General features: G+C 48.1%; 1 protein-coding gene across 1 annotated transcript in view; it reads left to right on the top strand.

Annotated features, from left to right (window-relative positions):
* The first annotated feature begins 512 nt into the window (after positions 1 to 512).
* The window catches only part of LOC119395174 (nucleolar and coiled-body phosphoprotein 1), a 675,420-nt gene continuing 661,758 nt past the window's right edge, over positions 513 to 14,174 (top strand). The window contains exons 1-3 of the mRNA XM_049416108.1: positions 513 to 516; positions 963 to 993; positions 1,311 to 1,465. Of these exons, the coding sequence (XP_049272065.1) occupies positions 513 to 516; positions 963 to 993; positions 1,311 to 1,465 (190 nt within the window). The remainder of the gene's footprint in view (positions 517 to 962; positions 994 to 1,310; positions 1,466 to 14,174) is intronic.

Here is a 14,174-nt window from a genome sequence, read left to right as displayed (position 1 = left end):
CCCCATCTCAGAAAAAATAACGAAAAAAAACATCACGAACTACACGATTCATTTCCAGCGCCGCAGCAATTCAAACAAACCCATTTTACTGCAGTTCCTATGGTTTTGTACGGAAAACTTCGATGAAAATTTGTGTTAGTCTGGCACTTTACGCGATAGGACTAAGAGCGAGTTTCATGAAAAGAAACCGAATACGCGATTTCTAATTGCGGAGTCATTTGTGTATTCCAATCAAACGTTTTCGTGACTATTCGTCAGTCCACATTCATGAGCTTCTATATGCTGCTTGTAAGTTATTTACGTCATGGAATTGAAGTTCCCGCTTGCAACAATTTCTTTTCAGCCTCAGAGACACGGTAATTTTCCACCTTCTAATATAGTTTTGAACTCGACATGTGCAGTGCCTGCCCGTATCGTTGATTTCGACGAGATCGTCCAAGTGACACCAGCCGAAGATGTGCGCCTCAGCTGCCGTTTCCTGGGCACAGCGCCCGTGCACTGGGAATGGAAGCATGGGTGGGTATTGTCTCTGCATTTTGCATGCTCCAACCGATAAATAAAATTGACGTGACCTGTAGCCAAGGAAGGATATATAGAGGCCGGGAAGAGCAGAAACCGCACTTAGAAACTCGTGCAAGTTAGTGAAGACACCGCGCAGTATAAAAGGAGTGATTTGCTCCGGTAAATGAGCTGTAAACTAACTTGACGAGCGAAGAATATTAGAATGAGCATTACCATGCTAATTCAATCATATGGAATATATTGTTATTATTGAACAAGTTAAACTCTGTTAATCAGTTCCAAATGGTGACCATCATCGTCAGGCTCATCTAGGCATCCGTAAAGGGCAGTCCACGCCTGAATTATGTGCCTTAAAAGAAATAATTTCAAGAAGAATGTTGCAGTAGCCTTCATTTAGAAGATGCATACGTCCGCAATATAATATGGGCGCGAAATTGCAGAGTACTTCGTGATTATCACCTCTCGGCATCGGTGAGCTGGATAAATAAGCGCGCCTATCACCTCCCGCTCGCCGGAAAACATCTCCATCTGTGTCAAGCTCTACTGAAATTTATTGGACGTTCATTCAAATTGCAGGAGACCCTCTTTCTGTACTTAAGGCTCTAGCAGAGCCTGGTTGCTTGCATTAGTTTTCCATTGCTATGGAAGAGCGCACGTCTCTTCTTACAAATTTCGTGGTATATTTATTTACGATTCGGAGGCTCATGGTTGTTTCATGAGCACGAGTGAAGGTTGTTTGCACGTCGCTGCAGCTTCACGATTTTCGAACAATCCATTTGTATTCGCAGCGAGGAACAGGTGCAGCGTTCCAACCGGACCGAGCTGGGCAGCGACGGCAGCCTAAGCTTGCGCCTTGTGGACGCCACCAGCGCCGGCAACTACACATGCCATGTGCGCAACCGGCTCGCGAACGACCGGCGGATTGTCGCTCTCATCGTGCGGGGTGAGCATGTAGTCGTTTTGGTGCAATGTCGGATTGAAGGTCATATAACTTGTGCGGACGTATATAGTATGGGCGCGTCCGGTCAGGCGATCCAGCCAACTGAGGAACGGCAGGATGACGTGTAGGTGGGCAGACTGGTGAAGTCTTGTAGGTAATTCACGAACACAGTCGTTTGCGACATATGGTACATATTACTCTAAAGACAAAAAGAGAAATCTCCAACCAGAAGGTTTATTTTAAAAAACCCGACGTTTCAAAGCCTGACCGGCTTCTTCTTCAGGGGTGAGATGGCCCGAGGTGCACGGCGCTTATATGCGCTCTCTTGCCGACAGTTGCGGCAAGCCTTGACAATAGAGGGGGGGGGGGGCAAGGTCCCCGTGGTGCGGTTGATGTTTTCCGCTGTATTCTGTATGTGCCACGACTCGAGGAGAAGCCGCCGGCGCCAACAGCTTTCCTGTTCCAGGATCACCGCATTGTCAGGACTAATGCGGTGGTCACATTTTTCGCAGTGTTCCGCTACTGCACTCCTTTCGCTGTTCAGCTGACGCAGATCGTTCTTATGCTGCCGCATCCTTTCGCGGAAGTTCTTTGTTTCCCCAACGTACGCGGCGGGGCAGTCTGAACACGGGATCCTATACACGACGCCCTGCGCTTTTTCGGCAGACGCGCGATCTTTGGGAAGGGAGAAAAACGGCCGATAGTGGTGGTTGGCTTGTGTGCCTTGGAACACCAAGGCGTTCATTCGCAAGGCCCTGCGCAGGAATAAGGGCGGTTGGGGTAGAGAGCCAGCGGAGCCGCCTCAGCGACGCCGGGTGCCGATTCCCTCCATCGCGGGAACGAGCGAAACTTTAGCGCGCATTCTGGGAAAGGCGGGGGTCGGCGTGGCACACAAGCCAACTACCACCATCGGCCGTTTTTTCCCCCTTCCCAAAGATCGCGCGCCTGCGGAAAAAGCGCAGGGCGTCGTGTATAGGATCCCGTGTTCAGACTGCCCCGCCGCGTACGTCGGGGAAACAAAGAACTTCCGCGAAAGGATGCGGCAGCATAAGAACGATCTGCGTCAGCTGAACAGCGAAAGGAGTGCAGTAGCGGAACACTGCGAAAAATGTGACCACCGCATTAGTCCTGACAATGCGGTGATCCTGGAACAGGAAAGCTGTTGGCGCCGGCGGCTTCTCCTCGAGTCGTGGCACATCAACCGCACCACGGGGACCTTGCCCCCCCTCTATTGTCAAGGCTTGCGGCAACTGTCGGCAAGAGAGCGCATATAAGCGCCGTGCACCTCGGGCCATCTCACCTCGGAAGAAGAAGCCGGTCAGGCTCTGAAACGTCGGGTTTTTTAAAATAAGCCTTCTGGTTGGAGATTTCTCTTTTTGTCTTTAGTCTTTCACCCAACCAGGCAGACTTCTGCCGAATGTTTACCTTTAAATATTACTCTGCATGCACACTGACGAAAACACGTCAGTCGGCGAGAACGGCACACTTCGCGCGCTCCTGATTTTGCCTGCTTCCCTCTTTGGCCTACGCACTAAAATATGCAAACGCGACAGGACCCTGCCTCGAGTAAGTGGTGCTAATAAAAAAAGGAAGGTCGTATTTATAGCAAAATCCACTCTAGGACCGCGATACGTGGGTTCGAAGGTTTTGGGGTGGTGTGTGTGCTTAACGATTCATTGTCTAAAGGAGACGGTTTAAGATGGTCAATGCACACCGTGTCTTCCCATCCATTGATCAACACTGCAGAGTGCTTCGGTGTACAGTCGCACTCAGTATGACTTGCAACACGGGAGCGCATGGCCTTAATAGCTTAAAGATTGCGCATGAATTCAACTTGCTTCATTTCTGTAACTAAATAGTATTTTATTATTCGGAAACATCCTCCAGTGAGAGAACATCGTTTAGCTGTATAAATAAGGGATAGTGGAAAGAATGCGCAATCCTTAAACACGTGAGGCCACGCGCTGTCGTGTTGCAAGTAATATTGGGCGCAACTGTACTGATGAGTACACTGAAGGGTTTTCCTATGATTTTTTTAGTGGAGCATCGACTGTGTCGCGGCGTATGAAGACGTGTGTAGTCGCTGAGGCATTGGCTGACTAAAGTGTTCTGACGAGTGGGGCGAACACGGGGAGGAAGAACGGCGTCCGTCATTGCACGAAGCCGGATTACCAAGGGAACACGTCATTACTTTGTACCAAAGAACTCTCCGGGCACTCAGATTGCTGTGGCAAAAAAAGAACTCCCGCTGTAGAGAACAGGTAGTTGCACTTCAGTGCACTGCGGAGGCCAAGGCGGACGAAAGGAAGTCGTTCCCTCCAAGGTATGCTGTTGTCGGAACGCACAAGGGCAGCCTTTATGTGTCGCTGAAAACGTTAATCCATGCTGTTAGACGCTTGATGGTTGTCAGCTGTCCTAATGTAGAAGAGTCTGGTGTCGGGCCTGTTGGTACGTAGCTTGAAAACGAGGAACCCAGCCTTCAGCAGACACGTACACAAGAAGAGAAGAAATACGACCACACAAGCTGGGAATAACAACAGTTTAATGAAAAAAACATCTACTCGAAAAAGAAACCCGAAAAAAACGCGCATGCGCCCTACAAGATATCTTAGGTGGGAGGGGGAAAAATGGGTGGTCAGCATGTGACAATCGACGAAGCACACCCATAACGCTGAAGTGCTTTAAAAACCTCGCAGTTAAAACGCCCATTGAGGCACCTTCTACTTACGTTTGCCTAAAAACGTCACCTCTTTTCGTGAGGTGACGAGGGAAAGTGTGCTTACGCAACGAGCTGGACCGTGTTGTTGCATTTGATATGCCTCAATTATTTCCCTCTGATATTTCGTGGAACCCTTACCAATAATTTCAGTGCCGTTAGAAATGGCTGAACAGCCGCGCACTCTGCAATGCGCAGGCAAGTTCGCGCCTCCTCCTGAAGTGACTGATGTCTCATGTTCTTTCAGGTGCGTGTTCACACAGCGCCCCGTCTGTCCTATGTACAACCTACCTCATGAAAGTGGTATGCGATACACTACATTAGTGACGCAGTCGACGAATTTTGAGGAGTGTCTAGTTGTACAAGTGTCCTTAGAGTTTCTTTCCTCAATGTTCGCACAAAGGCGTGACAACTTGCATGGCGCCTAGAACACTACTCGTACGCCATGCCTCGATGCAACTTTGTTGACACTGTGTGAAAGCTTATGGATATATGGAAGGACTTCCACTCGCCTATGGTCCTCATTGTGCCCGGTGCGTGGCATGCCACCTATTTCTTTCTTTAACTTCTTCAGTTTTGTTTCAGCCACCGCCTTTAGGCGCGTCACTTGCTCATTGAAACTTTGGTTCATTGAGTGGTGGCAACTTTTCTTGAGAGCATTGCTAAAACACACAGGTTTGCTATGCCACGCTTGAAAAGCTTAGAATGTGATGAGTCGAACGACAAAAGCTGTTTCTTAGTGCGCGGCGTATACATCCAACAAACGTGCCCTGTGTTTGAAAAGTTTAACTTAAATCTAAAAACCTAATCTCGTTGTCTGAAGCCAGTTCCTTGGTGAAATTTAAAAGATTACTACATGATCTGAATGAGTTTAAAATGTCACATGATACATCATCTAGGTCAGTGGGGTTCTTCAAGTTTAACAAGATCAGGAAATCATCAACATACCTGAAGACCTTAACCACCATTTTGTCAATCATCGAGCTGCTCAGGGCATTGGAATTTGGACTGCCACTGCTCCCTTTGGAATGCACGGCAGTTCCAAGTCACATCGCTCCCAATCGACTCCCTGCGGAGGTGACGGAGCGCAGTTCGGAAACGCGGTCGCAGCCTGTGCCGGACTTTGCGCGCTGGCTGCTATGCAAACAAGCAGCCAAGCACGCGCCTGTGCCGCTTGCCGCAAGCGGCTTAGCCATTTCACGCGAAGCAGCCCCAAGTGGATGTAAACGACAATAGGCACTCCCCGAGAATGGTATCCCTTTTGAAACTGCGCCGCTTATCGAGCTCAGAGACAGTTCCCCACCACCACCGCGCCACTAATGCACCAACAGCTTCCTTTGAAGCGGGTGCACAGACGGTGCTGCAAAATGCCGCCCAAGTGATGCAGGTACTCATGGGGGCAGTTTAAACGCTTTCGGCCGTTTGGAAACGCATTCATCCCGCTGTCATGTTGGCCATTCCGACTTAATGTGGTTACAGTGATGTGCAAAGTGCAAAAAGTTACCTAGACTCCCTCATACGTTACCAGACAGCCATGGGTTTAGACGATCAGGAGGTGCTCGGACGCGTCGTCCCGGCTACACTGACTGACACAGCGGCTCGGTGCTATCGGCTTTCAGGCCATCGAGCAGCAACCCTCGATGATTGCCACGCTCCCTTCGTGCGCGAATTCTTACCCGCTGACTGCGAGAGTAGGATGCGGTGCAAGCTCGAGCTCCGCGCACAAGCTCCTGATGAGTCGCTTCAGGAGTACGTACGCGCAGTGGCAGACCTTTTCTCTATCGCTGAGCCCATGGCTTCGAACGAGGAACGCGTCGAAAGGGTGATCAGGCAGGCCAGGCCCGTAGCCAGGAATTTCTTTTGGGGAGAGGGGGGGCACTTGCTGAAGTTCTTGGGTATTTGAGAAAACACATATTTTAAATATATATTTTTGGTAAAAACGGCAGTATGTAAGTTATGTGAGTTTCCAAATACTATTTATTGATAGTTTCAAATTTCTAGTTTTGAGATGAATCTTCATAGTAGTATAATAACTGATACGGACAATTCGTCTAAAAAATTTCACGAAAAAGAAATTCGGCAGATGCCACGTACCATGGAAATCAATGTTAGGCGAAGCATGAGTGGGATGGTGACTGCGGCGTAATTTTTCACATTGAGCGAAACGTAACGGAATGACGCTAGAGAAATGTGGAAGTGGTATACGCACACTCATATGTTGAAGAGTCGCATATGTATTATATAACCACTTTTTTTACAGTTGCGTAACGATGCCAACAGCAGCATGGCTGTTACCAACACCAGACGCGTTAAGCTGATATGTAGTGCTTATTTTCTTCAATACTGGATAGCGCGAATCCGAACAGGACACAGGCGAAAGGCAGATCCACAGGACAGGAGTTACTTGCAATTAAGCTTCATTCACGAAAGTTTGCCTAGATATATACACAGCCGAGTGGCACGCGCAGGCGCACTGCACGTACCTTACAGTAAAGTTACAGTTGCTTGTCCGTTATGACGGAGAACGCACGCACGTTTTACGAACCCGTGTGTATGTGTAGAAGTAGTTCTCGACAGTTCTTGAACAATGTCATTTTCACCGTGATCAGTGAGTACCAGCAGCTGGACGGGACTTGTTAATCGGATCCATTCGTGATCGCGGCTATTATGAGTCTAAGTGTAGTGAAGTGCGAGGTATAGTGCAGCTGGTGGAAATCCTGGATGCCTGTTACGATGAAAGGATCTATGATGTGTCCTGTAGTGGACGTGGCAGCGAAGTCTTTTGATGCCCTGTCCACATCCAAGCCGCCTTTCACGCGGTATAAGGACCAAGTGTTGTTGGGTCTTGATAAATCAATGTTGAAGTCACCGTTATTGATTAGAGACATTGTCCTTTCAGCAGATTTATTGTAGGGAAACATTGACCCCGGTTTATGCGCAATCCACGTGGTCCACGTTGATGACCACGTGGACGAGCGAATGGTAGTTGAGCGTCTTCCAGGGGTGTTCTGTCTTCAGCTTCCTCACTTTCCTTCCGTCCGCCGCGGTTACGGTGCTCGGCTGCTGACCCGAAGGTCGCGGGTTCCATCCCGGCCGCGGCGGTCGCATTTCTATGGAGGCAAAATGCTACATGCCTGTGTACTGGTGATCTCGCTACACGTGAGAGAATATCCGATGGTCAAAATTTGCGAAGCCCTTCGCTACGGCGTCTTTCATAATCATATCGTTGTTTTGGGACGTAAAACAACAACGATTCTTATCACTTTGCTTGCGTGTCGATGTGTGTGTTCGCGGTTTCTGTGTTGGTTAAGACTCTCTATCGCCTGTGGCACATACCCGCATAACATTAACTCTGGTTTACGGGTATGTGCCACACGTGACTGAGAGAAAGCATTTCACGACGTACGCGACAGGTATTTTGCGTTATAGATGTCATGACCAGTGAATCGTATTCGTCATACACTGATCTCCTGCTATGCCAGTTTTGGTATATTACAACCTATGGAGCCGACCAGGAGAGCGCCCCGACGTAGGCGGCTAGATAGATAGATAGATAGATAGATAGATAGATAGATAGATAGATAGATAGATAGATAGATAGATAGATAGATAGATAGATAGATAGATAGATAGATAGATAGATAGATAGATAGATAGATAGATAGATAGATAGATAGATAGATAGATAGATAGATAGATAGATAGATAGATAGATAGATAGATAGATAGATAGATAGATAGATAGAAGCGGCCAAAGTGCCTGAGGTTCGCTAAGAAATGCTTCGCATTTAAAATGATACAGTTTTACTCAGAGCCAACATTTAAAAGACAGAGAATGGGAATGTTCGTTTGATTGTCGCACACTCAAGAATAGTTTAACCCGACGTCTGGCGTGGAACGGTCGGCAGTGATCTCGACCGGTCCCAAAAGTCCGTGGCGTGGTGCGTCCGTTTGCTTTAAAGTTCTCCGCATTGGCCCTTTACGTACAGAAGCCTAAAAGACAAGTCTCCGTGCCTTCTTCGTAAACGTTACGATTACGTTGCTCACGTCAACGGACTCTCTATAGAGTGGCATCAGAGCCAACCCATTCAATCGTTCCTCAACAGAGCTGTTGCGGAGGTAGTGTTTTAGGTGCTTCAGCGTCGAAAAGCTTCTCTCACCTGCAGCTGCGGTGACAGCAAGTGTGGCAAGTGTCTTGAGCAGAATGCTGACGTTAGGAAACCGGTTGGTGTTGCACTGCTTGAGGGCCTGAGTCGCATACCTCGGCTTCTCTTCCGGAGGTGCTGCTTGCCATTTTTTCTTCCGTATGTCCCACTCTCCTTTCATCACTCTGAGATTTTTCGGTTCCATGTCCGCCATGTAGAACTGTACTGCCGGCTGTAGCGACTCGAAGCTGCTGTGAGTGGCGTAATTCTGGGGCACGAGTTGAAGACTCTACAACATCACTCTGTGACCAGTGAAGCGCTTGTTCAGTGCAGACCGCAGATCTCCCAAATACCAGATGAAGCATGCACGTCTTTAATATTCTTCAGGAGAAGACCAATCGTGGCTGTCTCTGTACTTCTGAGAACCGACTTTTCTGAGAATCTCTGGCTGAACACCGAATCCTTTTGCCGCTCCTTCACATGGTTCAAAATCTATTTCAACTTCTCATGAGAATCTTCTCTGGTGTGACTGAGTTGTTTCAGCACCAAGTCTATATGCTCGAGGGCGACGGTCATGTCCAAGAAGTTGCCTTGCAGGTACTGAGACAAACAAACGAAGCGTTAGACTGAAAAACATTTCGCTCACTGAGCGAGAGACCAGAAAGTTGAAGCTGCACAGACGACTGCAAAGTGCAGAAGCAGCTGCACTTGTCCCAGTTTCGCACTCCACTAGTAGTTCCAGCGACTAGACGATGCCAGGCAATGCTTCACTGAAGAGAATTACGGCTTTGTGACTCTCAACCCACCTGGCCTCGCAGTATTCATGAAGGCGTGAAGACGTGCGCGACGAAGACTCGAGGTACTTCTTGAGAACAACGGTTCTTTTTGAGGAGCTTCTGAAATAAGAGCAAATTTCACTAGTCGTTGCGAAAGCGTTTCGGATATTGCTTTCCTTAGATGCATCGTTCAAGCAAAGGTTTAGCGAATGCGAAGATCAGTGTGTATAAACTGCCAAAGGATACGCTGCGCGAATGAGAGCCTGAACGCCACGAAATGAACCACTCATGACGGCGGCTCCATCGTAGCCTTGACCACTCATACAATTAAGGTCTAAACCGAGTCGAACAAGCTCAGTTTTTAACGTTTCCGCCAGACGCGATCCACTGAGATCTGAAGCTGTCACAAAGGTGAGAAAATGTTCTTTTATTTTCAACGTTCATGCTGCACATACCATGCACAGAGGGAGAACTGCTCAGTTTGTGCGCCGTAAGTTGTGCCATCGGCTAGAACTGAGAAAAATCCAGACTTGTTCACAGCTTTAACGATTCCGCCTTGTATTTGCTTGCCGATTATTGCAATTATACGCAATTATACGTCTAAATCTAAGCATTTTAGTAATTCTAGAAGCAAACTCGAAATAAGTAATTACGATGCAGTTGTATTCGCAATGTCCATAGAGTGTCGCGCCGCCAAGTGGAATTCAGGAGCACCCTCACAAGGCGTTTGCAAAGCTTTTGCAGCTCTTCGAAAACGCCGAGTGTTTCGAAAGCTCTTCGAAAACGCCGAGTAGCGTTTGCTTTGCTCAAGGCTTCTGAGCCGCGCACGCCCACTCGTCGTCAACGATGGCTGCAAGGGGCGCCCTCTGTACTGCTCAAAGCAGCGGCGCTCGAGGCAGATAGCGGCTAGAAAGCCTCCACGAGTCCCCCGCTTGCTACGTTAGCGTGACTAATCCAGATTAATTATAGTTGAATATGAAAATCGTGGCGGCCGTGACGCGTTTCAGGCGCACGCAACTGCTTCCGGTATACAGAGTACACAAAAGTTATTACACCGAGGGAGCCGCCGCCGGCATTCTAAATCAGGTAGCACCACGTAATACCTCGGAGTGCCGTTAAGTTCATACGTCAATTTTAGTTCATGCAGTTTTCTATACCATGCACAGGATTTCGCAAAGCATCGTTGACGCGCAGTAACGAAGCTAAAATATAACTTTTCAAACCACAGACAATAATTCGGTGGTGAGCACTTAGCAATTTCCATGGTTTGGGGAAGTATTTTGGTCTCATATCCACTTGATTGCAGTTCATGACTTCATCCGATGAAAGTGGCACGGGCCGTACGTCCGCACGTCCTATCTGCTCCTATGCTAACAAATGGTTAAAGGGACAATAAAGGCAAATATTAAGTCAACGTTCATTGTTGCAATAGCGTTGCAGAAACCTCGCAGTGCTTGTTTCCTACCAAGGAAATGCTTGTTTTGAATAAAAATCACATTTTAGTGGTCTGCACGGCATTAACGCACTTCAAATCACCCGCCTGAACGGACCTTCTGACGTAGAAGTTGCCGTGCCCAACGTTGCCCGCCTTTACTGCCCGGCCGCCGAAGCTACGCTTTCTTGCGCAACACATAAGAGCTTACTATGCCTCCAGTTCTGGCCTGCATTTCGCCTACTTGTTCGAATCTTGCGACAATATTTGCGAGTTCTTTGCGATTTAAACACGCGCTGCCAAACTTTCGTTCTATGCTATGTTGCCAGTTTCATATCTCATTTGTATTGTTATACGTTTATGTTGACGACTCAAGCTGTTAATCCTTTCCTCGTCTATTCTCTTTTCTCTCAGGTTATCACAAGTTCCTTCCGTCAGGACACAAAATCAATGTTTGTTTCACTGCCACAGACTTCGCACGTGATCTGTGTATCACACTTGGGTGCCGTGTTAGCTATCTCAATACTATGTTGCTCACAGAGATCTAGCAATAACTCCCCTTGGTGTCTAAACATCCGTCAGAGTCATGTACGTGGGCTTTCATGTCCCTTAACCGAATGATTCCGGACCCATTACCACATTCCGTAATGTCCGTGCTCATGCGATTCACCATATCCCATTGAAGAACCGACATTTGTGCGAGTTGGATTGCGCTAAACATGATGAGTGGTTTTCAGCGCAAACGACGAAACACAGAGAAAGAGGAACACGAACACCAGCGCTGTCTCACAACTCGTACTACCGGAGATATGTGTTTCACCTTGCATGACAGAGAGATTGCTTTCTTGAACTGTTTTGCTTCGTGATACAATATGTTTACAGTTACACTGATTTCGTACTGTATCTTTTGTCTGGCATCATGGACGTGTGCCCACGTGGAATAGGTTGTGCTTTAAAATGTGTGGTTTCGTTGCTAAACAAAGTTCGTTGTGACACAGCGCTGGTGTTCGTGTTCCTCCTTCTTCTCTGTGTTTCGTCGTTTGAGTTGAAAACCACTCATTATGTTTTTCACCATATCCCAAATGTTTTCACTGCAGTAATGTCCCGTGCACCAGTGACGCTACCTGAGCCATGTTTTCGTACCACTTTGCCCGAAACCCAGAAGTGCTCTGCGGCCGTTTGCTTCACTCTATCTCATTTGGATCCAGGATGAATTAGCATTGCAGCCCGCCCCCTCTCCACGCCCTTTTCCTTTCTAATTTTGTCTTGTTGCTCCCTTCCCAAACGTCAATATGTGGTGGCTTTTCCAATTCTCTAAGGTGCGCTTCCGTAACCGCATAGACACCTACTTGTTCTTTGCTTAACTTCCCCTCAATTTCCACGAATTTTGGCGTTTTGTGCCACTTTGTATAATTATGTAACTCAATGCAACATGGGGCTTCTTTAGCTTTCCTTTACCTTTCTCCGGTTATTCAAAATTCTGCCTGTCAAACAGTCTACTGGTGTTTTCTTTGTCATTAGCTACCCTCGACTCTGGAGGGCCATCGCGCCCCTAAAAAGCTACTCCGCGTCCCACCAGACCCCATCTCATGACCAAGCCTATGATCGAAGTAAATTCTGTCTCATTGGAAACGACCCCGCCTTGCAACTCTCTGCTTATTGCCTCTATCGCAAAACTTCCCTCTCGGCTCACTCGCTGTATCTCTTCGTTGGCGGCGACAAACGCCATTTGCAGGTTGGCGTCACGCATTCATAGGTCCAGTACCAAGCACACGGCAATCTGCACCTTGAAGGACATGGGCCGCATGCCATCGACCCTTTTTATCAAGTGCCCCTCTAGTACTACCGATTCTACGTTCAAGGCGGCATTGAGCCCTCCCACAGTGACGTCGAGGTTGCGTCCGTGAGCTATAGCGGCCAGTTTTTCTTTCCATCGCCTCACCCCAGCGTATCTCTTCGAAATGTCCCTGTAGAAACTCTTTTGTCCCCCTTTCGCCCTCTCCTTGATTGCTTCAGTGCATATAGCAAAGTTCGAGTGGCCGACAGTGATAATGTGCTCAAGGTTTCCTGCTGAAGTGAGCTGCGCTTCGCTACTGACCTGATCAAAAGCGTGAGTCGTGGCTGTTTACGTTGTCCCCTCCCTTCCTCAAAGCTACTTCCCACAAGGTGGGCGTTGTGGTCATTGCACCTGCCTTTGCCACGCCAGATTCTCATTTCTCATCTCGAGTGCTAAGGGTCGACAGGGTCCCGGGCCTAATGACAGGGGGCTCAGGGGGCACCGGCCCTCCTCCATACATTGAGGAGGAGTGCGGCCCACCCCTCCTGTCCCCACAGGTCAACTGTATAGCTTTGCGGCACCCATTTCACAAGCGCTCGAGTTAATTTTTTGCCGAGTGCTTTGTGCGAGGAAATTATAACTCTCCAATTTTCCGAATAATGATTTATTCGCGATTGTTTGGTTCATATGGTGCGAGCAAAAGAGAAAAATCGTTATCGTCGTACTGCTGCATGCATTTCCCTGAGACACTGCACACGACGAGTCACCACCGCGTTCGACTAATGTTTAATTGTAATGGCGGAGTCGGAGCAAGCTTTTCTGTTCCTTTTCGAGCAAGTGTGTTCCAATGGCAGAGTGAGGGCGGGAGTCTAGCGTTCCAATGGGAGAGTCGGAGTGGATTCAGAGCGAGAGTCACTCCATGGAGCTGGAAATGTCGCTCCGCCAAAATCGGCGGAGTCGACTGGAACTCGGCTGTACGTACTTCCTTTAACACGCTTGCCTGCTTAGGAGCGCTGCCGCTGTCGCGTGTTTTGACAGTAATGGCGTTAGAGCAAATCGTGCCGCATTGCTTCCGCTGACCGATAGCGACAGCTCCGAGTTAGACCACTCCAGTTCGTGCACGAGTGATTCATCAGATAGTGACAGCGACGCTGAAACTGCGACGTACGAGCGGGAATTTGACAACGGAATTAGCAGAGAGGAATAACTACATACAAGGCATTCTCGGCAACCCAAGCACTTCCACTTCCTTCTTGCTCCTATGCTTGCTCCGGCAGCGCGGATTGTGTTCCAATCGCAGATTTGGAGGCGTTGCTCTACGCCAGAGTCAAGTGCTCGCTTGCAGAGTCCATCGGCTGCTCCGACTCTGCCATTGGAATTCAACATAAGCTTCTTGGCACAGCAAACGGTTTCACTAGGCCCCTGCACGTGAAGATACCTGCCCATGAATTAGTGAAGGTTCGCCTTGGTGTCTATAGGACAGCATTCAATATCGATACAGAATAGCGTGTAAGCGCCTTGATATACGCTCACAGATTTTTATGTTCTTCATTAAAGACATCTCTCTCTCTCTCACTCAATACTCATTCGTTTAGTTTTGCAATGCGAATCTGGTGTAATACCATGTACGTTTCCATGTTGCCTATCGTTTCAGGTAATTAGATGTGAAAAACAAATACAGCGTTATCACGCCTGAGGTTCTCATTGCAGTTAGTCAACTAACGAACCTTCTGCGCTGCAGCTAGAGTTCGTTGCTATGAGCTCACATATCTTTAACCCTTTACATCACCAGTTCTCTATTGAAAAGGTGTATCCGAAGTGATAATGTCCATTAGTGCTTGATTGGATCTGGACAGTGAATAAAGG

The sequence above is a fragment of the Rhipicephalus sanguineus genome, chromosome 5, assembly GCF_013339695.2.
Source record: "Rhipicephalus sanguineus isolate Rsan-2018 chromosome 5, BIME_Rsan_1.4, whole genome shotgun sequence".
In the NCBI taxonomy this organism is placed as follows: Eukaryota; Metazoa; Arthropoda; class Arachnida; order Ixodida; family Ixodidae; genus Rhipicephalus; species Rhipicephalus sanguineus.
The sequence above is the reverse complement of the archived record's forward strand: the minus strand, read 5'-3'. Positions and strand labels throughout refer to the sequence as shown.